General features: G+C 44.0%; 1 protein-coding gene and 1 long non-coding RNA gene across 35 annotated transcripts in view; one reads left to right on the forward strand and one right to left on the reverse strand.

Annotated features, from left to right (window-relative positions):
* The window catches only part of ANK3 (ankyrin 3), a 393,167-nt gene that overhangs the window by 267,681 nt on the left and 97,986 nt on the right, over nucleotides 1-27,500 (forward strand). For 31 of the 32 annotated variants that reach the window (XM_081004830.1, XM_081004842.1, XM_081004817.1 and 28 more), the window contains 9 exons: nucleotides 9,302-9,400; nucleotides 12,249-12,446; nucleotides 13,994-14,092; nucleotides 15,064-15,162; nucleotides 16,967-17,065; nucleotides 18,384-18,581; nucleotides 18,788-18,886; nucleotides 19,786-19,884; nucleotides 25,089-25,286. In XM_081004830.1, the coding sequence (XP_080860956.1) occupies nucleotides 9,302-9,400; nucleotides 12,249-12,446; nucleotides 13,994-14,092; nucleotides 15,064-15,162; nucleotides 16,967-17,065; nucleotides 18,384-18,581; nucleotides 18,788-18,886; nucleotides 19,786-19,884; nucleotides 25,089-25,286 (1,188 nt within the window). Of the gene's footprint in view, nucleotides 1-9,301; nucleotides 9,401-12,248; nucleotides 12,447-13,993; nucleotides 14,093-15,063; nucleotides 15,163-16,966; nucleotides 17,066-17,859; nucleotides 18,003-18,383; nucleotides 18,582-18,787; nucleotides 18,887-19,785; nucleotides 19,885-25,088; nucleotides 25,287-27,500 lie in introns of those variants that run through there. The other variant, XM_081004828.1, reaches the window with a different exon arrangement.
* On the reverse strand, nucleotides 19,762-27,268 carry LOC308476936. 3 transcript variants are annotated; one of them, XR_013986232.1, is made up of 4 exons: nucleotides 27,069-27,268; nucleotides 24,534-24,693; nucleotides 21,095-21,250; nucleotides 19,762-19,899 (listed from the first exon to the last, which is right to left on the reverse strand). It is a non-coding gene; the product is annotated as an uncharacterized lncRNA (long non-coding RNA). The 3 variants fall into 3 exon arrangements; XR_013986233.1 differs by having other exon boundaries at nucleotides 26,807-27,268; XR_013986234.1 differs by having other exon boundaries at nucleotides 27,073-27,267.

Raw genomic sequence — 27,500 nt, forward strand, 5'->3', positions numbered from 1 at the left:
AGAATGCCGTAGCCTGGTGGTAGGGCACATGCTTGGCATGCAAAAGTTCTCAGGTTCAGCCCTTGGCATCTTCAGTAGGGCTGGAAATAGATTCCTGTCTCAGACACCAGAGAGCTGTTGCCAGTCAATGGTTTGACTCAGTATAAAGGCAGCTTTCCTATGTTTCCATGCCTATGGGTGTCATATATTCAGGGCTGCTTGTGATCATCTCTGTATGAATGGGCGTGAGTAGATCATGCCCACCACCACCACCACACGCACACATGAATGAGAAAGTTTTATCTCCCACACCTTTGAGGCATTTAGGTCAGGTCTAGACTTTAAGGCCAACACATGGCCATAGCCAAAAGGAGCAGCCCTGTTTCGCCTCCTATTCTCTCTCTCTCTCGCCTGGTAAGTTTCAGCAATGCAAAGCACATGTTCTCATATCATTGCACTGTTGAGTTTCCCCACCCTGCAGTTGTCAGCCAGTGAAGTGGAGCAGCCAAATACTTCACACAATTATATTTGCATTACTTAATATTACAGGGAAGAAAGGAGGAAGAGTTAGCAGGACCACAGGTTATATTGGCAGAGCGATGATGTGTTGTTCCCGTCTTGTAGTACAACTAGTAAACTTACATGATGCATATGTAGAGATGATATTAAAATTTGCTCCAGTTAAATGTTAATATTGGTATCTTTTCAAATTTGGAGAGTTGAATTGCAATTTTAAACTCCAACTTTGTCATCCTCTGACCTAACACCGCGTAGTCTATGGTTGGGTTCCATGTTTCTCGGAGAAATTCTCTACTGGCATATGAAAAATGAACATTTTTTGCAGTGAAGTTTAAATGTATTTACTTGTTTCTGTACCTATTTTTAGAAATGTGAAAACCCACATTTTCCACATTTAAATAAAGCATTGCCTTAGGAGGAAGTGGGAGCAAATAGGAAACTATTTTAGCCTTAAAAATGCTATAGGTACCACAGTAAATCCCCTGGCTATATTATAACTTTGGGGAGAGATTATATCACCTCACATTCATTGTGGTGAATTTCTCTGAGGACAACTCTAGAGGTTCAGGACCAGTGTAGAAATGTGAACCCTAAGCGGCAGCAGGGTGTGTGTACAAAAGGCTGTTACTCAAATGCTACATTAAAGCACAATTCCTATTCTTTCTCCTCCTGGCCTTGCATGTCAGAAGGCCCTGTGGAAGGTTAGATAAAACAGATGATGCAGTTAATCTGCTATTGATGCATGTTTAGGGAGTTCTTAATCTGCCAAATGTCATAATTGTTTGTAAAGGTTTTCCCAGAGCCTTTCCAGGAGCATTGTATCAGAGGATGGATGTATCCTAATGTGTCCAATGTATTTTATGCTTCACGTCGTCCTACAGTTTGTCTGCCCAGAAAATAAACATTCTTGGAAACCCCTTGTTTCCGATACAGAGCAGCTCTGATGAATGTGCAGTAGCTCGTTTTAACTTTTTTGTCTCCCCACCCAACCCATGGGCATTTAAAGCAAGTGCTGATCCACACATCATATTTAATCCTGTAGTTAGCTTTGTTTTGTTTTCTTGCTTTGTTATTTGGGTAGGAAGCATTTGTTGGTTAAGGAGAAGCAGTGCTATTTTCCTAGGTGCCAGAGCTCATCGTGAACACCTCCCTTGTTCTGTAATAATGGAAATGGCGCCCACCTGAGAGGTGCTGGAACTGAGTTCCTGTGAGTTCCTACTGAAAAAAGCCCTGAGCAGGAGTATAAATTTGCTGAAATCTTTTATTGCCTTTTAGAGGTGGTTGGGTAACTAGGTGTGCGGGGAGAGGAAGAGAGAAAGAATTGCAGGTCAACTTTTCTCCCTCTGACAGATGTCCATATTACTTTGGAAAACCCTAACCAACTCAGACAATTCTTGTTCAGTGGGGAAGAAGTGTTGCTGTCCTGTCTTTCATGCAGTTTTATGAATGTCAGGATCTTGTTATTTAAAGGCTCTTATTTAATATCGTATGCATTTTATGGTGTTTGATGCTGGCAGAATCATCCCCAGTAAAAATTTCCTGGCTCTGCCAACAGAGCTTTTCTGTGGACTCTCTTGTTTGTGAATAAAATGTAGTTTTTTTGCTGCAATCTATACTTTAAAACTACCTGTAGCTCAACACCTGCTGGCTGCTCCACATGTCAGAAAGGCTGGAGCCCGACTGTGGAAGGAGAAAGTATTTCACTGCTATCTTGATTAGCAAAACAAGAGAAGTGTGCCTCACTCTGAGCTTTTTCAGCTGTTACTTGGGGTAACAGGACTTCAGCATCTTCTTTCACTGTCAAGAAGGTAATGGGTGAATCTTTCAGTCCATCTCAGGACTGTTCCTTCCAGAAACTGCTCAAACTCAGGCTTCACCTGGCAAGTGACGTATGATGCAGCTAACATCATAAAACTAACACAGTATACAAAGAACATAAGAACATAAAAACAGGCAATCAGTTAATTAAAATACATCTTAAAATTAGTTCAGAGCAAATTAAAATCTGGACAGATGGCAGTCCATGGGTAAAATTGAGAGTGGTTAATATTCTCCAGGGTCAACTGTTATCACTGGTCTTATAAAGGACCTGTGAGGGGGTTAGGAGGCCTCTTTAATGCTTGTTACTTTACAGAAAGAAAAGAATCAGACTGAACTCGGATCAAAGGCTTGGCGGAACAGCTCCATCTTGCAGGCCCTGCAGAAAGATGTCAAATCCCGCAGGGCCCAGGTCTCCTGTGAGAGAGTGTTCCACCAGGCTGGGGCCACGGCCAAAAAGGCCCTGGCTCTGGTCAAGGCCAGTCTAATCTCCTTGGGGCCTGGGATTTTCAGGGTGTTATCATTTTCAGGCCTTAAGGTGGCATGGGAGATACCAAGAGAGGCGGTCCCATAGGTACAAGGGTTCTAGGCCGTATAGGGCTTTAAAGGTTAAAACCAGCACCTTAAACCTGATCCTGTACTCCACTGGGACCCAGTGCAGCTGGACAGCACCGGATGAATGTGCTCCCACGGTGAGGACCCCGTGAGGAGTCTCGCCGCGGCATTCTGCACCCGCAGGAGTTTCTGGGTCAGTTTCAAGGGCAGCCCCACGTAGAGTGAGTTACAATAATCAAGCCTGGAGGTGACCGTCGCATGGTTCACAGTGGCAAGGTCAGGGCAAGAGAGATAAGGGACCAACTGCTTAGCTCAGCGGAGATGAAAAAATGTTGCCTTTGTTGTAGCTGGGGAGGTCCTGTTGACAGTCCTGCCACAGCCTGTGGTTCGAGGGGAAGTAGCATGCGAGAGGTTCTTCTCTGTGGTGGCTTTCAGGTGGTGGAATGATCTCCCTTACAAGAGCAAAAAATAATAATAGTGTGCTCTGCTTTCTGTCCCCACTAAGGCAAAAATGGGGCTGAGGGCTGGGGATTGTGCCTTCCTTGCAACTTTCTGCTTAAGGAGACCTGCCTCTTAGAACTCAAAGTTCACAAGGAGTTATGTTTGTTTGCAGCACCAGATTAGGGGCAGTGCCGACAGTTCCCCTGCACAGGACGTTGAGCCAAGGGGGCACAAAATTGAGAAGGTCCATAATTGGGAAGATCCATTTGGGGGCACCAAAGACTGAAGACTGTGGTACAAACCTTTACCAAAGTCCACCTTGTTTTGTTTGCTGTCTGCAAATGACATTTCAACTAAATTATGAAATTCCAAAGATGTGGTCTTGGTTTACCCATGTGCCCCATACCATATTTTCTGATAAAGCCAGCTCAGATCCAGAATTAACTTGTTGTCAAATAATCCGATGATCTAAAGTTTTCACAGAGGCATTTTGGGCATGATTGTGGCTTCAGGTCGGTCCTAAGAATAAGAATAATAAAAAGTTAATAGAGGATGCAATCTCAGTGAACAAGATGAACAATTAGGAAGGAATGACACTGTAATTTCCAACCTAAAAGATGTTTCCCCAATGTACCACGACAGATTTAATATGAGCACACTATGTGCTCTGAGTGCATCAACGCCTTTTTGAATGCACAACTGTAAAGTGCTTGGAAAGAAGGTGATTGACATTGTGTAAATAAATAAGGGGGATAAAGTGGCACCTAAATTACATGTTACACAGATCTTGTTTATAGCTGTTGGCTTGCTGGCATTCTTGAATATCATTTTCTCCTCATTGTTATAGAAGTGGGCATTTAATTCTGTTCTGGTGGGTACTTAAATGGTTTTAAAAACTTGCGTCAATCCTTTGACACACAGGCTTTGTTTGGATGATCATTTTGTAAACTGCTTTGAGGGTTTTTCCTACAATCAGGCGGTATATAAATTTTTATGAAATAAAAAATAAATAATCATATTTCAGCTGAGTAGCCCAAGATGTAGATGAGCCATTTCCTAGCACACACATCCCCTTAGCTCCTCCACTTGTAATGTGACCAATCCAAAGGAGGAGGTCTTTAAGAAACCATAGTTTCCTATTTTCTCCGAACTTAGGAAACTATGATTACCAGCTTTGGAACAAGCCAGGGTAGTTAACCAACAGCAAACCACAGCAAACATGTATCTTACCTTCAACTGAACCTGGTAACTGTAACTTCCCAGTTTTAATGAAATGGGAAGTGATGGTTAATTGGATTTCTCATGCTGCCAAGGGAGGAATAAAGAGGCTGCATGTGGTGAATAAATTTGCTTATTAAGCTGAGATATGGTCATACAGACCAGAGCACTGAATCTCTGGGTGCAGTAAGAGACTAGATTTTAAGTTTCATTTGTTGACTGAACGTATTGCGCAAACATTGAACAATACAATGGGTAACCACAGCATTCAGTTTTATGAGCAAAACCCAGGCAAATAGGTAAAATCTGCCTCAGCCTATATATTTACGAAGTGAAACAGTGTAAGCACTCTAGGTCACAATCTGCCTGAGTCATCCTAACTAAATTGACATTAGCTGACACTCCGGCCTATGGAAACAATGTGAGAAGTGCCAAGGAAGCAAAGATGTGAATAAACGTGAGGTAAATCTGATATGGATAGGTGCCTTAATGGCACTTGAAATGGCTGCATACAGCACAGCACATTTATGTGTGCCCCTGCACGTAAGAGACACGGAGAGAAAGACTCTGTTCTGAGGTAATTATAACTTTATTGAAACCTGTGATCTGCTGAAGCATGCTTTTCTGGCTAATTTTGGAGAGACTTCCTTTATTTTCAGAAAACAAACCATGTAAAGGTAAAAAGGTAAAGAACCCCTGGATGGTTAAGTCCAGTCAAAGGCAACTATGGGGTTGCGGCGCTCATCTCACGTTCAGGCTGAGGGAGCCGGTGTTTGTCCACAGACAGCTTTCCAGGTCATGTGGCAGCATAGCTAAATCGCTTCTGGTGCAACGGAACACCATGACGGAAGCCAGAGCGCATGGAAATGCCATTTACCTTCCTGCCACAGCAGTACCTATTTATCTACTTGCACTGACGTGCTTTTGAACTGCTAGGTTGGCAGAAGCTGAGATAAAGCAATGGGAGCTCATGTCATCGCGGGGATTTGAACCACCAACCTTCTGATTGGGAAGCCCAAAAGGCTCAATTGTTTAGACCATGGCACCACCCACTGTGTGAGGGGAGCACAGAATTTTGGACCTGGTGTCTCTGGCAACCAGACCAGGGTGCCTTCATCTCTTTGTATCCACAATGCTTTATCAGAAGTGGTAGATGGTAGCCTGTTCTCCACTACTCATAGGTGCCCCCACTGCACATGTCTAGAAGGTGACACTGCATTTACTACCATTGGATAGGCTGTGTGGCATCAGCTATACTGCTCATAGAATCATAGAACTGTAGAGTTGGAAGGGACCCTGAGCATCATCTGGTCCATCTACTTGCATTGCAGGAATCTCAACTAGCGATTGCAAGAAGGTTGGACTAGGTGACCCTAGGGAGCCAGTGTGGTGTAGTGGTTAAGAGCGGTAGACTTGTAATCTGGTGAACCGGGTTCGCGTCTCCACTCCTCCACATGCAGCTGCTGGGTGACTGTGGGCTAGTCATACTTCTCTGAAGTCTCTCAACCTCACTCATCTCACAGAGTGTTTGTTGTGGGGAGAGGAAGGGAAAGGAGAATGTTAGCCGCTTTGAGACTCCTTTTAAGAATAATTTTTTATTAACCGACCAATCACATCAAATCAAACCAAATTACATAAATTCCAAATTACACAGCCGAATTTTAAATTTTTGTTGGGGGTACCCATATTTCAAGTTCCGAAGGGATCCAATCAACTTCTTGCTTCTTACTGCTGTTTTAATGTCCACAAATCTAACCTTATGATGTTCACAGTACTATCCAGTCCTTTCTTATTATTTTTCCACATCTCTTGTTGTTATTTTCATATATTTTTCCTTTCTCTTTGTGACCTCTGATAGTCTCCGCAAGCTGGTTAGAACAGTTTGTAATCCTGCGTGGATATTATTTTTTTTATCCAGTAGCCATATCCAGACGTTTTCCATATAACATCACTTCCATACATCAAAACAGTCTTAGCATCATTAATCTTCACCAATCTGCCTCCTTTTCTCAAAACCTCTGAGGAGATTCACTAGGAATGCAGTCTGAAAACAAATCCGTTCTTCCTCCCGGCTATAATTCCTTTGGCAAGATGGCGACTTTTGGTTAAAGTTTATCTCCACACAGACCTTAATCATCCTGCTTGGGTCAGTTCAACCACCGGTTCTAATGAGGAGGGGTTCTTGTAAATCACATAGAAGGAAAGTAAAAAAGTCCCCCCCTCATTCAGCCCTGTTGTCAACATACCCCGCCTTTGGTGTATCTTCATCGTAAAATATTCCTGTTTCTCCAGCCCATCGTCTTCTTTCGCAGAGGTCACTTAAATTAACAGACTTCACTCCCCTTCTTCACTTGAAATGTGTGCATTTGCTTCTTTTGTAATTAATTATTCCAAATTGCTGCAACTAGTGCGCGATCAGAGACAGCGTCCAGGAGAGCCGATGTCCACACGGGGGCATTCTGCCTAGGGCCCTCACCCCCTTCTTTCGAATTAGGGGGTGATTTATGGGCACAGCAGGCAAGGGCAGTGTTCCCCATTTCCTTGGGGCAACAAGGGAGGCTGCCTACTCCCATAACAGCCTCTTAATTACCCCGTGTGGGTCGGCGAGATGGTATTGTCGGCCATCTTCCAATGCGCCCCCTAGTGGCCCCCCCACTTTGAGACTCCTTAGGGTAGTGATAAAGCGGAATATCAAATCCAAACTCCTCCTCCTCCTCCTCCTCCTCTTCTTCTTCTTCCAGTACCACAGTTCTATGGTTCTATTGTCATACATGACAGGTGGCTATTCAACCTCTGCTTAAAAGCCTCCAAGGAAAGCAAGTCCGCCACCTCTTGTGGGAGTCTGTTCCACTGTTGAACAGCGCTTACCGTCAGAAAGTTCTCCCTGGTGTTTAGCTGGAATCTCCCTGCTTGGTTTCTCCATTGGTTGAGTCCTAGCCTCCAAAGCAGGAGAAAACAAGCTTGTTCCATGTTCCATGTCACAGCCCTTTAGGTCAATGACTATTGTATCCCCTCTCCGTCTCCTCTTATCTGGGATAAACATACCTAGTTCCTCAACTGTTCCTAATATGGCATGGTTTCCAGACCCTTAATCATCTTGTTCACCTTCCTCTGCACACATTCCAGCTTGTCAATATCCTTCTTAACTTGTGGTGCCCAGAACTGGACACAGTATTCCAGGTGTGGTCTGACCAAGTCAGAATATAGTGGGAATATTACCTCCCTTGATCTGGACACTGTACTTCTTTTGATGCAGCCTAGAATAGCATTAGCTTTTCTTTGGTTGCTACATCACACTATTGACTCATGTTAAGCTTGTGGTGCCTTTGTTACATACTGTGAGGTGTCAAGCAAAAACATTCCTCTTCTTACAGGCCTTTGGCTAATTAAACCTTTTAAACTGTGAGGGTGTATTGGTTTTCTTTGTTATTCTGGTGTTTTTGTGTTTTTATATTATTAACTGCCCTGTGTTCTTCAGGTGAAGGGCACTAGCTCAGCAGAGGTCCAAAAGGAACCACTGAGGTTCTACCTGGCCTTATAAAACCTCTGAGCCTGGCCTTCAATGGGAGACTGTGATGTGAACCTCAGAATTACAATTCATCAAGAGTTTCAGTGCGATCGCTGTTGTGTTGATTTGGAACATGGTGTTGTTGTTTTTTGGTCAAACTATGTTTATTAATTGGCTCACCAGGACATCTGTTTTCAACTCAACCATTTTGTGAATAACCACTGTTAATGATGTATTATTTACACCCTATGTACTTTTTGGGGGGGGGACGCGGGTGGCACTGTGGGTAAAAGCGTCAGCGCCTAGGGCTTGCCAATCGAAAGGTCGGAGGTTCAGATCCCCGCGGCGGGGTGCGCTCCCGTTGCTCGGTCCCAGCGCCTGCCAACCTAGCAGTTCAAAAGCACCCCCGGGTGCAAGTAGATAAATAGGGACCACTTACTGGCGGGAAGGTAAACGGCGTTTCCGTGTGCTGCACTGGCTCGCCAGATGCAGCTTTGTCATGCTGGTCACGTGACCCGGAAGTGTCTCCGGATAGCGCTGGCCCCCGGCCTCTTGAGTGAGATGGGCGCACAACCCTAGAGTCTGTCAAGACTGGCCCATACGGGCAGGGGTACCTTTACCTTTTACTTACTTTTTTTGGCATTCCTTTTTCCTCCTGGTCTCGCTGTTTACAATTCCAACAGAAACTCTACCTGTGTGGCAGCAGGGGGGACAGGGACGGGGGAAGAATGCGTCTGATGAATTGGACTATGGTCCACAAAACCTTGCATATCAATGTCACTACTGTGTTGGCAGGGGTGGCCAAGTAGGCAGGGTGCCATTGCAGTGCTGGGAAGGAGGTGGTGATGTCAGGGTGCTATGAATAGACATTCAGGAGCCCAGCCTCAACCTCACCAGTATTAACCCACCTGTCCAGTGTACCACCCTGGAAGCTGGCAGTGCCCCCCACCCCCTGCCAAGAGGTGCTACCCCATCAGATCAATTGCTACTGTTTGCTAGTCAAGGCTCTCTGCGTTTCTTGCCTGGGACAGACTGGCTACTTCTCTGGGAATAGTACAGTTGTGTGTGGAATGGAAATAAGCAACAGTGCTTTTCTGTTTCCTTCTCCATTACGGAGGAAATACATTGAAAATGTAACATAAATTGGTGAAGATTTCCTCCAACCCCCTTTGGGGGTATCCCAGAACAGTTTAAATGTGTTAGACTTGCATCCTTCATTTATGCCCCTCCAAAATAATGGGTTGTGACTTCCTTATTTAACAGGACGGGCTGACACCTCTCCACTGCGGGGCACGAAGTGGCCACGAACAGGTTGTGCGGATGCTGCTCGACCGAGGTGCCCCAATCCTTTCGAAAACGAAGGTAATGTGGAGCTTGGGATTTGGAGAACGACAGACGGTCTGACTCAGTAGGAAGGAGTTTCCTAGCTTCCTAACTGTGCAGCTAGTTCCACTTGCTGAAGAGACATTTGTGCTTGAGTCTGGTAAACAGACCCCCTACCCACCTCCCCAATCCAAGTGGCTTGTTGGACTGGCTTTGAAAAGAGTGGTGCTTTCAAAAGCAGCTTGTGCTGTGGAATTGGGTACCAACAGTGCAAAGACAGAGAAAATATCAAGTCCCCGGGCACGTCTGCGGTAGCTCTTTGAATCTCAGCCTCGGGTTGCACCCATTCTCTTTCCTGCTCATCCCTCTCAAGTCTGCCTTTTCCCACAGGTACAGGCAGGCCATTTTCATAAGTAATTTTTATTAACGAGGCTTTACATTTCCTGTGCCTGTAAATAATAAATGAACATCTGCATTGACTGGACTATGCATTTGAATTTTTAAAATGGCACTTCCCTGTTTTCTGAACTGCAATGACGTTCAGTAGTGGAACCTTCTGATCTTAAATGAATCCGTAGCCTCACTTCTGAAAGCACCTGTTGGACTTTAGTCCCCATTGCTTCATATATGCTGTTAGTTTGGGTACCCTTCTGGGGAGTTTAATCTTCACTTTATGGCATGAGTGAATTGCTGTGAATTTTTCTTGACAAGTCAATTTCTTGAATCCGAAGGTGCAAGACCTTGTGCCCTTCACCTTTTCCAAAGCTCACTTAAGGTTGGAAAACAGCTTTTCCTAGTATTCAGTCCCCGGTTGAGCTTCCCAACCTGGGGGGAAAGGGGCCCAGCATTTCTGAATTTGAAGTTGCATTTTTGTGCGAGGGCTGTGAAAATAAGCTGGCCTAGAAAAGAGATTATGTAACTCTCCAGCAAAGTGACTCCTCCGCTATAATACAGATGCACCTGCTCTCCTACAGAGGGAAACTCAAGCTTCACATTAAAGATAAATGTAAAAAAAAACAAAAACAAACCACCAACATGAAGTTCTGCTGTCGGAAGCCCCCCTCATCTCTGTCATTTTCTCTCTCTGATATGTTAATTTTGACTAGGTTTGTATGGAAAACTGGAAGGCAGAAGATCTTGAGAATGGCATTAATGAGCCATTTCCCATGGCACAGAGCTATGGTGTGTTTTATACAGAGAGAGGGAGAGGGAGACAGAGAGACCCAACCAGCACTGGTTCATTTGTTTTTTCTAATGATTTTTAAAATTGTTTTTTCTAGAAAAAAAAAGATGAATTTTACAAAACGAGGTCAGCTTTCTTTCTTGATTTTCAAATAAGCATATGGAAATTATTGAAAATCTAATAGCTGAAACTCAAGTTCTCACACGCACCAGGTGAGGAACCAAACATGTTCTTAGCGTATAGCACTTCACATGGCAGGTGAGGGCTCTCATGACTGAATACTCCCCTATGTGAACCAAAAACTGGATATAAAGGGAGACGCTTCTGTTCTTGTTTTCTCCCTTGCATGCTCATTTTCTGTGCATAGGAATGTTTTTGTGTGGAGTGATGTAAGCCTCCACCTGCAGTCTGAAGTGGTATAGCCCAGACACCTCCTCACCTGCTGTTCATGAGTTGATTGATTAAAACTATATCCATCCATTCTGCTATGGAGCTCAAGGCTGCATAACTGGTTCACCCCATTTTATTCTCACAAAAATCCTGAGAGGTAGGTTAAACTGGAAGACAGTGACCGAGTCCCATGGCTTTATGGGAATTTGAACCTGAGCCTATCCAGACCTACTCCTGACACTCTGAACGATCACATCACATTGGCTCTCACCCAAGGGTCACCCAACTAGGCTTGAACAGATGTTGTGTTTCACTTATGAGTTATAAGAAATGATGCACAGCAGAACAAACTCATGGAAATGAGAAATTTATCTGTGCATTGTTTTGTCTACTCACTTTAACTGCACTAGAGCTTGCACAATTAAGATGCCACTTTTCTGGGGGTCCACCAGCAACATGTGTCAATTCACTGCCTTCACTTCATGGATGAGGGGCAGGTGGGGCTTGTCAACCTGGAAGGGGAGCCTATCTAGGAGAAGGAAAACACTGGTCCTAAATCTCTGCTGCCTTGCAGCTATACTCCTTTGTGAGAAGGGCTTCAGGAGTAAACCCTGAGGGAAAATCCACACCTGGCTGCTTTGTGAGATACCTTCAGGAGAAGAAAAGTCTATGGAGCAAACACCTCACAAAGCCAGAGTGGAGTCCCTCAGGCAGTTGGATGGCACCTTGTATGCCCCCTGCAGCCAAGCTGGTGCCAAACGTATTGCTCTGTTATCCTTTGGACCACATCAGTGAGGCCAGGGGGGTGGGGTCTTGGCCTCTGGGTAGGCCAGTCTTGCGCCCCAGAGATGAGGTGCACTTCATTGTCTCTTAAGAGAAGACCGGATGCCAACAACAACCTTGTGGATGCCTTTATCTGCAACTTGAAGGTTTTGCTTTGAGGGGGTATAATTTTGAATGTCATGGTACTGATTTCCTTACTACAGTTAGTGAATTGGGGGAGGTGTTGCCTGCTCTGCCCTCATGTTGTGAAAAGGGCTTGGATGGAGCGTTAAAGTGGTTCTACCACTCCTTTCCCTCTCCCCTTACTTTTTATTGGCCTTCCCTCCCTTAGATTCCCATGGAATTCCTGCTTGGTTCAGGTGCAGTAGCAGCGTAGTTGAAATGTCTGTCTGCTTCCTCATTTACGTTATCCTTAGAAGTCCCCCTATAAATCCCGAAAGCTTGTAAAGCTGGTTGGTAGCAACGCTCCTCTGTCAGAAGTGGCCTCCTTGTTTTAAAGTTGTGCATCTTATTATACTTCTCTTTTCCCAGAATGGCTTGTCTCCACTGCACATGGCGACGCAAGGGGACCACCTCAACTGTGTCCAGCTTCTCATTGAGCACAATGTGCCTGTGGATGATGTCACTAACGACTATCTGACGGCGCTGCATGTTGCCGCCCACTGTGGCCACTACAAAGTCGCGAAAGTTTTGTTGGACAAGAAAGCTAATCCTAATGCCAAAGCACTGGTGAGTACGCACAGCAGGCTAACTATTCGTCACTAGCATGCATATGTGTATGTATATATATATATATATATATATATATATATATGCATGTTTATGCTTGGTATTTGGGAGTCTCAAATTCAGGGGGAACAGCTGCCATTGCTCACAAGGCTCAAGAAAATAGGTTTTAGCAGTGCTTTTTTCTTGGGGTGCACAGGGGTACACAAGCCCCTAAACATTTTGTGAATCTTTGTACTTTTGTCCATTTACTGTATTTATTTTTCCCAATTTGAACAATAACATCGTGGTTTTCTTGATTCAAAATGAGAGTACCCCTAAACATATTTTTTTTAGGAAAAAAAGCACTGGGTTTTAGTATGACGTTCTCATGAATGTGTTTCTTGTGCCATTAATGCACATCTTGTGTCTGCATTATGTTAGGCAAAAGAAAATTGGATAAAATCTTGCTTTATCAATACTACTGAAAATTTAATGAGGGTGCGTTTTTTACGGCTTGCTATCAGTTGGAGAGAAAAGGGTAAATTATGCAGCCTTTAACTGCCATCGGCAATCAATGTGGGAGAAATTCAGATTATATCTTTGGAAACAGATTCAGATCACTGGCCTTTCAAATGGTGGAAGGGAAGGAGGGGAAAGGATGCTTTGGGTTCAAAATGTTTCTGATGTCTGCAAAGCAAGTATTAAACTGGGAAATACAGTATACACAAGACTGCACATGGATTAGAGGGAGATGCGTTAGTTATAATGACTTCCCCAAATGACAACCAATTTCCCCAAACTATATGTCTTTTCCATAAGCATATCCCCACATCATTCTTTGGAAACAGCACAGGTCTCCACACAACCCTTCGCCCTTAGCAACTCACATTGAAAGATCTCAGGTTTCAGGAAAAGGGGACATGCTTGGTTCTGTTCTGTTTTCTCTCTCTTCGTTATATTTACCCTGAATGATAACAGTAATAAAAAAAAGAAGTGAAAGAATTCAACTCAAGTATGGCAATGAACTGAACTGCCTGTTTTGACTCAACTAGAAGAGGCAGTAGCCCTGACCATATGTTATGAAAGCATATGGTATCTTTTACTCCTGTTGGAAAGGTAGCTGATGCTGATGAGATTGGAGGCCCAATTCTGTCAGCTGTTTTTAAAATAATCCTATGATGCCACTTTGATATGTATACAGGTTGTCATCGACATTCAGGCAGATGCTGTGAATAGGACTGTACCTTTGATGTTCAGGATAGCTTGTTTTCTTGCTTCTTCTCGCTGCTTCACTCACAATGAAATGGCAGCTTAGCTTTGCACTTTACTGTATGTGCAAATACTATTTATCCCCCCAAAGCATACTAGTCATTAGCATTTCATCCAGCAAAATCCTCTCTCTCTCTCTCTCTCTCTATATATATATATATCTGAAACAAAAATTAGCAGCCATGGAATATCACAAGGGGATGGGAAGCATAGTGCAGTGCAGATAATCCAGAGAATAAATGTTTTGTCAATAACATTTGTCTAGCTGTCTGTGAAAAGTCCTTTTCTCAATTTTACAGAATGGTTTCACACCTCTCCACATTGCCTGCAAAAAGAACAGAATTAAAGTGATGGAACTTTTGCTGAAACATGGAGCATCTATCCAAGCTGTCACTGAGGTAAGGTATCTTTGACTGCACATGCTGTTATGTTTTCCGTAAACAAGCAAGTCCATTGACTTAAGAACTGAGAACAGGAGGAAGATTCGAAATCAAAGCAGGGACCCCTTTCCTACTGTTTCAGTTGAGGTTTCCGTATGCTAATTGTTCTAAACTTCTCTGCTGTAAGGGAATCCTTTCCACACTTCCTTATATGTTGAAAACCCCACATAGTGTGTCTCTGTGGAATCCCACAACATTGCAGAGGTATTCTGTGTTCTTAGGTGTATAATGAAGTTGAGATGTGGTATCTTTGGCCTACTGAACTAATAAGTGTCCCGAGATTCAGGCCTAGATCAAGGAGTGTGAGGGGAGGGGCATATGTCTTGAGCAGCAGATTTTTTGGGGGTGGCAATAGCCTCCTGCATGGGAGAGAGGTATGCTAGGGCCACAACACATGCTCGGTGACTTTTTCCATTCTGGCCAGGTTCCACTTATTGGAAGACCCATCATTCCTGACCATTGGCTATGCAGACTGGAACTGGTGGAAGTATCCAACAACATTTGGAGGGCCACAGATTTCCCTCCCTGATTTACATTACAGGCTTTAGATAGCACAATGTTCCTTCAATGCTTCAGTGATTGTCAGAAATGTCAATCAAAAACGTTGCTGTGAGAGCAAGTGTGGTGTAGCGATTAAAGCAGCCTTTCCCAACCTTGGGTTCTCAGATGCCGTTGGACTACCACTCCCACCATCCCTGATTACTGCCCCTTCTGGCTATGGATGATGGGAGTTGTAGTCCAAGAACATCTGGGAACCCAAGGTTGAGAATAGCAAGCTTTGTGCTGAATAGGCATCCTTTTATAGCCGCCATGTACAACTCACAATTCACCTTCACTGCCAAGGTCCAGGGAACTCTTTTTCGTTGTAGCTCATTCTATGCCACTAACCTCAAATCTTGGTCATTTTTCTGCTTCTTTCCACTTTCTAGTCGGGTCTGACTCCGATCCATGTTGCTGCCTTCATGGGACATGTAAATATTGTTTCACAGCTGATGCATCATGGAGCATCACCCAACACAACCAATGTGGTGAGCACCAATGTTCACTTGTTTCATTATCAGCCAAGGAGAATATCTGACTTGTAGTGCATTCACACCATCCTCATACCTTTTTCTAGACTTTTTCTAGTCTAGAGTTTGAGCCGCTGCTTCCGTTCCCCACAGCAGTGCTATTTTTCTAGAAAAAGAGGTGCCAGAACTCACCAGGAACACCTCCCTTGTTCTCTTATAACGACAACGGTGCCCACCTGAGAGGTCCTGCAACTGAGTTCTGTCGAGTTCTGGATGAAAAAAAATCCTGCCCCACAGTATTTGTTTATCCCTGTCAAGCCACACTGGCTGTTCACTCCTCGCATTTCTGTACTGGACATATCAAAGAGTAAAGTGACCAAACTTTCATTGAGATTCTTGTTTTTCTGGATATGCCTGCAAACTTGGCCCTATCACGGGGGGCCAAACTTCATATGTGCCTATCCCATGGACGATGTTTTATTGAATTATTGTATCTCTCATTTACTGCCAATGCTCTGATGACTGTGAACAACAACAACAACAGCTTTGCATTCCCCCTTCTCTGTGTTAGGAGGATAGCTTAAAGGCTTGTTGAAGAGTCCTGCCTCCCTCTGTTCTTACTCAAATTTGTTTTCATCTTTATCTCCTTTTTTGCACTGGAAAGAGCAGGAATTCATATGATTTCTGAAAAGTGCACTTGACTCCTTGAATGCCATAACCCCAGAAGACCAGGGCCTTTTCCCAGTTTGAGGCAGGCGCTGCTGAGGTTGCTAGCAGATTGCAGCAGATTGTCAGGACATATTGCCTGTTTTTGGCCACAGCCGCGCTGGAGTACCTCTGTACACCCAGAGGCTTTGTGGAAGAGTGGGGTTTGTGTGTGTGTGTGTGTGTGTGTGTGTGTGTGTTTTATAAATGGAGCTGTTCTAGATGCATTTGTGCCAAAGTGACAGAAGCAGGCTCCAAAAAGCACACGCATACACAATGACACTTTTTTCTTCTTTTTTTACTACAGTTTGGCACTGTCTGTTCTTTGCAAAGTCTGATGCATGAGAGGCGAGGCTTTGCTGCAGTAGAGCATTGCCGTGGCAGTTTGCTCTATAAAACCATCTTAAATTATAGACGCCCATGCAGCACCATCTGTGCTATAAAAAATGCTTGCTTTTAAAAGAGTCAGTGGATTGCAAAAGGTTTAGAAAGGCGCTCCCTTCCTTCAAATCAAAGTTTTTGCTGTTCTCGTTGTTTCCCTGGCGACACATCTTTCAGTGAAAGCTCGCGAAGCTCTGCAGCTCTTTATATTATTATTATTGATTTATTTTCAACTGCCCAGCAAAGTGATTCCCTGCTTACAGCAAAATCTAGGGCCACTGGAATATAACAGCAGAAAGTCACACAAAAGAATAAAAATGTTCGTATCTTCTGCATACATGATCAGTCTTGGCATAATTGTACATGTTTCACCAACTGTGAATGGTCATTTAACACAGTGTTGTGTTTACATTGCCGATGTAGCTTTGCATTTTTAAAAGGGCATTATTTCCTTTAACACAGAACAAAACACTCGTGTGCTTTAACAGCTGGAAAATCAATGGCTGGAATAAATTACTTTGGTGGGGCCAGAGCTGGAGGTCAAATATTGATTGGGTTTTGCGTTCTGCTCCCAGTCAGCCCCTTGAAAGTATTCATGTGCTGATGGTTTATGAGTAGAATGTAAAGCTTTTTTTTTTTCATTTGTTGATTAAAATATTTCTGTTTGCTTTTTACCTTATGGGATGGGTTATTATTACTAGCCTTTGACTCTCTGGCATTAATTTTCCATTCATAGCGGGGAGAGACAGCACTCCATATGGCCGCCAGAGCTGGCCAGTCAGAAGTTGTTCGATATTTAGTCCAGAATGGAGCTCAGGTAGAAGCTAAAGCCAAGGTAAGCGGACTATTTCTCTATTTGATGTGCACTGCAAGAGTCATGTGCTTGATTCTCCAAAGCAAGGCATGGTGTCACCATTAAGCAGAAGGTCAGCTTCAGTAGAATTAGTACAATACATGTTTACCCTAATTTACAACAGTGAGGTCTTGGTGTGGGCTACATGGGCCTGTTCTGGTTGGGGTGCCAGCCTTCAGAGCTCTGGGCAAAACCTGAAGAGGGCAAATCTGGAGCAGGAATGAACCAGCAGCCATGTTAACAGTAGGAGGTCAAAGTTGGACTCTGCAACAACTGGGAGAGCTCCCAGGGAAAGCAGATGTTGCTCTGACAACATCAGGAAGGTTGCCTCCAGGTTTGAGGGCCTCAGCAACGTGTCCTCTGATAGGTCTCCTCCTCTCCCAGTGGGCCCCAGCAGGCTTACTTGGCAGTGGCACTCTTTATGTATTATTTTATAATGTTTATTGTATGTATAGCCCATCTGTCTGCTAAAGAACTTAAGGTGGTGCATGCATCCCCTTCCCCCATTTCAACATCGCAGCAGCAGTGATTGACCCAAGTGAGATTCATGACATAGAGGGGCTTTGAACCTTGGTCTCCCACATCCTGGTCCTAACACTCACAACACAGTGGCTCTCTAGCACGGTGATCACCTTGGAACCTCCATTTTCATTTCTCACAATGCCCCGGGGCGTCTCTCCAGGTTCCAGGGCAGGCATCATAGCAGTGGTGGGTGGGCCCTTCTGAGGTGCTGGAATCTTGGCAATCTTCACATTCTGCTCCTCCTGGTTGGCCTTAGGATGGCCTGACTTGGGGACTGTAGCCATCCTGGACAGCTCTGCTGACCTGCATATCTATAGGCGCCTTCTGCCTTAGAATTAGTGTCTCTAAATACTGGATCATTTCCATATGTTCAACTGCCTTGTGTGCCTCAAATGAGGTAGGAAGGTGGAGTGTTAATAATGTGTGTCTTAATATTGAATGCATGCCTGCATACGTATATTTTGCAGGTTTCATAACACAGCCTTTTCCAACCTTAGACTGTTCCAGTCCTAAATTCCATGGCCTATGGTCAGGGATAATGCACATTGTAGCCCAACAACCTCTAGAAGGCCACCAGTTGGGAAAGACTGGTCTAACATGTCCAAGAACTGTGTCGCGTTTGATATAATGTACATACCGCATTCCACGTAGGGTCTCTACAGGATACAAGCTGTCCGTACCGATATTGCCACTGGTCACTATGAAAGTCGTTTACTAGTAATACGTATGTGCAAGTGTTGAACTCCCTGTATGTGGCTCCTTTTTCCTTTGTGTTTAGGATGACCAAACACCGCTGCACATCTCTGCACGACTGGGAAAAGCTGACATAGTGCAGCAGCTGCTACAGCAAGGAGCGTCTCCCAACGCCCCCACAACTTCAGGGTATACACCATTGCACCTTTCAGCACGGGAAGGACATGAAGATGTAGCATCAGTCCTTATGGATCACGGCGCATCCTTAAGCATAACTACCAAGGTAAGGGAGCTTTAGGTGTCACCATGTAATAAAATTGGCTATTGTCGAACGTCGTGCCTGGTGCCATCTTCTCTTCTGCCCTTGCATAGAACCACAGCCCTGCAAATGTATCTGGCATAGATCAGCCGAGTGTGCAAATGCCCTGTCTGGGAGGGAAAAGGCCCTAAGGTAAAAGGGAAATGCTGATGGAAATGCTTCTCTTACAGAAAGGATTTACTCCTCTACACGTGGCAGCCAAGTACGGCAAAATTGAAGTAGCCAACCTCTTGCTTCAGAAGAATGCATCTCCAGATGCTGCTGGAAAGGTGAGGCAGGCAAGAGTCACTCCCTACTTCTGCAGAATATACCCATTCCTGATCTTCCCATGGTTAGCCAATACTGACTATCAGTAGCAGGAACAGCAGCAGATATTTCTTGGATATTTGCAACTTTCCTATGCAACTCTGAGTTATTGTAGCATCAGTCTTGGATTCTCCCTGAGCCGGAGTGGTGGTTTCTGGATGGTTTCCCCTCCCCCCCCCAAAAAAAAATCTACCCAGGCCACCATATTATATGGTGGCCTGGGTCCACTTTCTACTAGGGGTTACACCAGTGATTTTGCACAGAATATTTACAACATTTACATGGAATTAGAATTCTGCAACCCATTCGAGACAAGCTTTCATGGACTGCACAACTTCAGAATACATGCATTGGAGTGGGTTCAATTGCATGGCTGAACACTTTCCCAGCTTAAAAATACTTCCTACACAGAGAAAACCATCAGATCAAAGAGGAGGCCAAACTATAGAAGCATTCTCTTTGATGGGCTAGTCTTAAAGATTTCAGAGCATTCAAATTTACACACACACACCCCAACCCCACTTCTGAAGTGATAAAGTCCATGAAGGGTTGTAACGTATAATGGAATGGGTACTTTGATGCTCAAGAAGCATGGGAGTGTACTGTGAATATATATTTCTCATGCCTGGTATGTTTGGGAGGCCAGGAGTGCAGTGAAGAGGGAGAATACCCACCTACAAATCAAGTAGTTTGTGTCGTACTGTCTTCTTTGTTGTCATTTATCATTTCAAAACCTTAGTTTAGTTCCACAGTAGTCTCACCAAACCTAGATTAACCTAATTATCCAGTTTTCTTTTTCTTTTTCTTTTTTAATGTATGGTGGTTTTCTAACAATGCCTGTTTGTTCTGCACGTATTTTTAGAGTGGTTTAACTCCACTGCATGTCGCGGCACATTACGATAATCAGAAAGTGGCACTGCTTCTCTTGGACCAGGGAGCCTCACCTCACGCCTCTGCAAAGGTACCAGTGCTTGCTCTGTAGGATGAAGGACCAGATAGTTAGCTTTTATGCAGCCTTTCCACAGCATCCGTTCCACGTTCCTTCCTTTCGACAAATTGCCATGTACCTTACTAACTCTGATCAGGAACAGTCTATACACTTCCAGATGCAGAAGTTGTTAGAAAAATATTTAAATATTTGTCAGTGGCATAAGGGACTTTGCTGAAAACATTCTCCTCTGTTGGTCACAGCCATAATGAGAAGATCATATGGATGTTGCCTAAAATCCTCCATTAAGGAGAGGGAAGGATAGATATCCCCATTATGTATCTCCCTAACTTGGGATTGAAACTTGTAATCCTCTATTCAGTTCAGACATCAGATCAAAATAGGGGGGGAACCCTCCCATAAACTTCTAGCCAATAATAATAATGTCGCAAACACAAACTAAATTCAAATCCTCTTTTTTTCCATGGCAGCTGTACAGAATGAGACTGCCACATCCACATCAGTACGAAAGCTTTGTGAAATAACTGGGTTGTATTTCACTAACTTTTACTCGGTGTAGATCCAATGCAATTAATCAACCTAGTTTAGTCAAGCTCATTAATTTCAATGGGTCTGTTCTGTGTAAAATATGGTGGCGTGCAGCCCAACATGTCCTAGAGATTAGGCCTGATGAGCCTTCCTGAGAATGGCTTCGCACAAATATGGGTGCCATTGCTTGGTGTATCAGGTGTCCCAGGGGACATCTTTATATCTTCATTGTACCTCAGCAAAGAGACCTTCCTCTTCTCTGGTTAAAGCACAGATGAGGAATCTGTACCTTTCCAGATGTTTCAACAGTTCTCATCCACCCCTATTATTGACTATGCTGGCCAGACTTGACAGGAGTTAGAGACCAACATTTGGAAGACTACAAGTTTCCCTTGTTGGGTTAAAGGGACATTAATATATTAACCTAACTGGGAATCCCAGGAGTCTGGTGGTGATGGAGAGGAAGAGTACTTGAGGGAGTCTTAGCCCTGATCCTGAGCTGGAGATTATTTTATCTCACAATGTCAGGGAAGTCCTACTTTATTGTAGACATTGGTTTTCCCTGGATCATTCCTTCCTGCAAGGAGGAGAACATGAGGGAAGTATGAAAAGAATGTGACAATACCCAAGGCCCCAATTCCCGATCTTTTCTACTTCCTGCCACCCAGTTTCCTAGTTGAGGACAAAATGTCACCTGAACAGGCTGCTTTTCTGCATATATTTTGTTTATCCTTAATCCTTTTGTCGGGGGAAAGGGAAGTTATGCTGATGAAAAATGAGGTAAGATCCTTGCATGATTGTTGTCTTTTTCACCGGCATCTATGTGGCATCATAAATGTGTGTGGACTGCCTAGAAATTGAAAACAAACAAACAATGCATACCATTTTAGAGCAAACCAGGCAACATGCCGTGAAGGATTTCTGTGCATGGTATAGTTTGGGAGATCGGTACTTTTTAAAAAATCAGATCACATAAAGTGATAATTGGAGTCAGGAAAGCGCCTACTTGACTGCCTCCCAGCATCTCTATTTTTCATATTTTTCTCATGCTCTCCAATGTGTGTTTACTTGGAAGTGTTTGACTGGGCTTACTCCCCCTAATGGGCACAGGATTGTAGTCTTAGTATGATCACAACCCAAGAAAAGGCAGCACCGTTTTGATTAAAGATGTGCCATATACTTTAGAAACCCCACTGAAATGTTTTGTTTGAGAATTCTCGTGACTCTCTAAGGCAGGTCAGACTGAAAAATGCTAGGGTGGTAGCAAAAGGCTTTTCTGAAAGGTGCTGGTTAAGCTTTGGTGAATCTGATGGGGAAGACTAGGGCTGCCTCCAAGCTGGGGGTGCGGACAAAGTGTCCTTAGCATGGTGCCCTCGCATGTCTTTACTAGGCACAAAATCAGGTAAGTGCTACAAAGAACAGGGAGCTGCAAGGGAGGAAGCTGGTGCTTTAATTCCCAGTGTAGTGTTGCTCAGTCTGGGGCACTGGGGAATTGTTAAGACGATGGCTCATTCAGCCGCTCACTGCAGCAGCCTCACAGTCCCTGCAGCAATGAGTGGGTGGCAAAGGAGAAAAATTATGAAAATGGTCCACTCACCCAAGTGCACTGAACTGGCTGGCTGGGCCCCTTGCAGAATTTTATTTTTCCTTGCTGCTCAGCAGCAAGAAGTCAACTGGGCAGCTGCAATGAAGGAGGGTGGGAGAGAACTTTCGCTTTAATCCCTCCCTAATTACTCTTCAGAGCAAGGCTGCATCAGGGACATTGGGGAGGGATTAATAATAAAAATGACAGCTCGCTCCTTTGCCACAGCTGCTCTTGGTGTTGGATGGGAAGGGGCTTTGCTTGTGTTTTTTAAAAGGGCACAACCAGTCCAGTACACGGGCAATGGTGATGGGACTTGCTGGGGTCTCAGTCCCCTGGCGTTTGCCTGGAGATGCCATGTGTTGACATCGGACCTAGGAAAGACAATTGTGATCAGTACTCAAGCAGTCTTGCAGGTTCATAGGCTCCAGAGCCATGATTTCTATACATGTGGACCTAGCAAGCCAGCCTTAGAACCTGATAGTGCAGAAAGGCTGGATGGTGCTGTGGTTAGGAATGTTGAACTGGGGCCTATATCCAAATCCCCACCTAAGTATGAAGCTCGTGCAAGGCCATAGGGGTCTTTCTACACCAGGGATGCGAAACCTATGTCCCTCTCCCCATGTGTCTTTGGATTTCTGACTGCCGTTAGCCAGTCTGGCCAATAACCAGGGATGATGAGAGTTGGGAGTCCAACATGGGTCAAAGGTTTCCCACTTTGTTCTACAGAGATGCATTCATTTACAATGCATGTGTTTAGGGGTTTTTGACCCTCCTGGACAAATGGAGGCAAGGCTGCTTTGTAAAGTGATGAGTTGCAGGGTAATGCAAAAATGAGTGATTAAGAATGCAGGGTAAAACGGTAATCAAACTGTACTCATTTGCCCATCAGATTTAAAACAAAATAGGCTGGGTATATAAATTCTTCCATCTCTGGAACAGAGCTATCCACTTTCCAAGATGTATTTTAAGATGACAAAAATTTGCATTAAAAAAACAAAACCCCTTTGGACTGCCTTCCAGTGGATGATTAAATGCATAGATGTCAGATCCTCTTGCATGAGCAGAGATGAAAGAGATCATGGAGGGAAATCATAGTATAAGCTGTGGGTCAGTTATTATGCATTGGAAAGGCAAGGCAAGTCAAATTCATGCAGAAAGCCCGAAGCATCAGCGGGGCCTCGTTGTATGGGAAATACGCCTTTGCCGTGCCTTGGGAAATAAATTGGGCTGGCTTCCAAATCTTTAGCATTGTGGTGCAATGATATGAAATAAGCACACTCTTTATATAGGAGACAGGATGCTGACCTAGTTTGATGCTGAAAGCAGCTAAGCAGAGGAAGAAGAGAGTGCCTCCTTCCCTAGGAGCAGGAGCTGCCCTTGCTCCCAGTGCCAGTGGCTCTCTGAAACCCAGAATGATAACATTACAGGCTTGAAAGAGAACCAGAAATTATAGATCGGGTCACCGGAGTCACTCGTCTCTTACCAAATGGGTTAGCAGCTGCCACTTTGGCGTTTTGGTGCCTGCCAAGAGGCTTCCTGGAACAAGACATGTTTCGACACGTGAGCCATAGAAGTGAACCAAACCGAGCGCCATCACTTTTGGGATTAATAATTGCCTCCCTGCTCCCCCACTGCCTTAGGCTGCATGTTGTGCAGTCAGATGAGAAATTACATGGGGATGGCAGATGACTTCCTATTAGACATTTAAGTCTGATAAGAAAATGTGCAATCGCTGTCATTGAAATAGACTCCCTCAACAGGGCTTTACGCTCTTTGTCACTCTCGCTGGTTTGCCTCTCTCTTTCTCCTCTTTAACCATTTCTTCTCGCTGGATCCATTAGAACAATATTGCCGAAATGCCATTCAGGCAGCCATCAAACTAATAGCCACATGAGTCGCATGCCAGTCTTTTCATTTACCCGAGAGCCGCAAAACACATGCCAGTCTTATGCTTACACCACATCGTAATGCATTTGTTTACTTAGAAGGTGCTAGAAGATGCCATGTTGCTATGAAATGCCCATCAACTTACCTTGGGTGCCTTTCCTTTCAAACTGTCCCTTATTACTCATACATATACCTTACTCTCTTGTTTTTCCTCTTCTTACCTCAACAACCTGTTTCAGAAGCAAAACTTCAAACTAGAAATAGTTTCTGATATTGTTTTCCTGTTGATTAAATTAAGGTTTTCTTGTAGTGTGTTTGTGTACACTTGTGAATGTAGTCAAATAAGCTGCAGGGTAGAACTGCTTTAAACAATTTGAAAAACAAACAGAAAGTGAAGACTTCTGTGGACTGCTGGAAGGCCTGTACTATAGGCCATCCTCACAAATCATTCTTTCCCTTACAAGCAACCATAAGCCTGCCCTCAAGCTTGGACATGGGTTCACATCTATCCACTCTCTGATAGACTCCGGCCTTCAGGGACATAATCTAGACAGCATGAGACCCTAACTCTCCATCTCACTGCACCAGTTGAGCAGCATGAGGAAGTGCGGCTTTCCATTATGTTGCTGAGGTGGTCTTGGAGTAGCGGCCCCCCACTAACCTTCTCAAGGGTTGTGTTTCGGTCTCTCCTAGTATTGCCAGTAGTCTGTACCTTCTAGTCCACATCTTTGGGCCTCGTTGATCATACTAGGCCAACTCTTCTGCCTCCATGTAGTTGTGGGATCAGGTTCCTACCTTCAGATTTCATTTTGCAAGAGCAGCTTGGTAGGAAAGAGATGAGAACAAACCTCATGTTATGTACCCTTGAGGATTCCTCATTACCTGAGCTGACTGGAATAATAAGAAAAACAGTAAATAGCTGTTTTATGGGATTCTGCAAGTGATATGTTACCATATCAATGAAATAAATATTATTTAATGTTTCTTTTACATGAGAGGGTTTTTTTTTTTTTTGTAAAAAAAGAAAACCTTTTATCCTAGTCTCTGTGAGCATATTATGCAAGAAATCCTAAAGGTTGGTCATATGAAATAGAGGTGTTTTTTATATAAAAAATTCAAAATACAAGCAGTCATGAGACTTGAGGGAAAGTTAGTATTCCTGGTATTTTATGAATGAGCCGATGACCCAAATATTTTGGTTTTTTTGCACTGTCAGAATGGTTACACACCACTTCACATAGCTTCCAAGAAGAACCAGATGGATATAGCAACCACGTTACTGGAATATGGTGCCGATGCGAATGCTGTGACCAGGCAGGGCATTGCTCCTGTGCACCTTGCCTCCCAGGAGGGCCATGTGGACATGGTGTCGTTGCTTCTCACCAGAAATGCTAATGTGAATCTTAGCAACAAGGTAGGTTTTCTTCTTTGTGTGCTCTAGTTTCCCAGCCTTGGGTCTCCAGCTCTTTTTGGACTTACGATTCCCATCAGCCCTTGCTAGCAGGACCAGTGGTCAGGGATGATGGGAATTGTAGTCTAAAAGCAGCTGGTTGGGGAAACACTGCTGGGTGGGGGGAAATGCAGGAGATGTTGCCAGACGCCCAAGTTCCCATTGGTCCCAGACAGCATAGCCAATGGTTATTATGGGTGATGAGATCTCCAATCCGGTAACATTTGGGGAGGACATGGATGACCTACAAATATGGAGTGTATGTGACAGGAAACCTCTATTAAATATGATTGTGTGGGGCAAATGGCAACTCACTACTCCTTAGGCAGCTCTGTGTTCAACCTTTATAGGTGCCTCCTCTTCAAAGAAATCAGGAAGCAACACAGGAACCCTTGGCACAGAGCCTTCCCCTATTCTGCCATCACTACTGTGGATTAACTTGGTTTCTGATTGTGATGCAAGTCCAGAAAATGAAGCCCAAAAGTGCAGTTGGCTTATTTCATTTGCACAAGAAGAGAATTATCTGCACATTGTCCCCACTTTGTTCCCTTGCTTACTTGCCTGTCCATGCAAGCACCGGCTTTGACTTCCTGGTGGCTTGTAAGCAGTATGAGCAAGTGCTGTCTCTGCTGCAGTGTGTTTTAAGGCATTCTGTTTGTGCCCCTGCAGAACAGTGCTCAGTTCAACCACCCAGGCAGCGCACTGAATAGAGAAATCATTTTGAAAATGCTTAGCCAGACCCTGAATGACTTTGAAAATCTATTTGTGTTTCTTCTCTCTGCACTTGTCCCAGTGGTGTTTTAAATACATGGTGTGAATCTAACCTCAATTTTCCTGTTGTCTATCCAGAAGACATTGTCTATTGGGCAGTATGCATTCTGACAACTTTTGAAGAGGGGAAACCCCTTTTGCTAGGGTTTGTGATTGGAGAGGGATGATGTTGTATAGTACCACCCAAAAAAAGAAGTATATTACTGTGTTTGGCATCGATACTATCTCAAGTATTTATTTATTGGCAATATTTATGTATTCATTTATACAGTACTTAATGCAAAAACAGACTTTTACAAACTTTGAACTATAACCATCCATAATTAAAATGTACAATAAAACAATCCAATTAAAACTTTTTTAAAAAACCATCCATAATTCAATTATGCAATAAAATAGCACGGCATTTAAAACAGGAAGCTCAGGTTGAGTGATCAAAGGAATGCCTGTGTAAACAGGTGCAACTTCAAAAGCCAGCATAATGTATATTGCCCAGTCAACAATACCCACTGGATACTTAACAATAAAAGCTGAAAACCATAAAAAAAAAATCTACAAGAGCTCTGAAAATTTAACAGATCAAGGTCAATCACAGTACAAAACTGAATGAATAAAACGAGCAACAGCAAAACTTAAATTGGCACAGGAGGGCTAAAAACACTGGAGATCTTACAATTATCTCAGAATGCCTGGGAAAGTGAAAATTTATTCACCTGGCACGTCTTTCTGGCTACCGTTCAGTGGGCACGGGGACGCCCGGCAGGGTTCTTATTTTTATTTTTATTTTCATTTTATTTCCCATGGTTTTTGGTGCTCTGCAGAAATGCAGGAGCTGTTAAAGGGCTGGGGCTCTTGCCAAGTGATCTAGGTGAGACAGGTACAGGAGCCATGAGAGAACAAAACGTTGGCAATGCAAGTAGACAGAAGGGAGTCAGCCCATATTCAGCTTCTACGTACCTAGCTGGCCCTACCTACCTACCCCAACTTCCCCTGAACCTTCTACTGCGGTTTCTCTCCTTCTTCCAGCCACCTGCCACTTGTAACTGCCTCTTCCCCCTCAGCCACCCTGTCCATTTGTGACATCACAGGAAGTTTGTAGCCCACGGCAACTGCTTAGGGACGCATCTGCACAGCCTCCCATCCTGGTACTGGAAAGGGGAATGTCATGAACGTTACTTAGATGTATTTAGAAATACCTTGATTTAGAAGTTGAAGATGGCTTGCTTAAGCTCTGCTGTCTCCTTCATTGCTGCTTTCAGGGAAAGCCTCATAAGCTTGTGACATCCATGAAAGGCAAACACAGATACAGTGAAGGGAATGGCCCTCATTCAACAGTTATCATCCAGCCACCTCCACTGGCCAGCCTGCAAACCTCTGCTGGCTTCCACCCATGAATATCCAGTGGTT

Source organism: Podarcis pityusensis (assembly GCF_964106645.2).
Source record: "Podarcis pityusensis genome assembly, chromosome: 5".
Taxonomy (NCBI): domain Eukaryota; kingdom Metazoa; phylum Chordata; class Lepidosauria; order Squamata; family Lacertidae; genus Podarcis; species Podarcis pityusensis.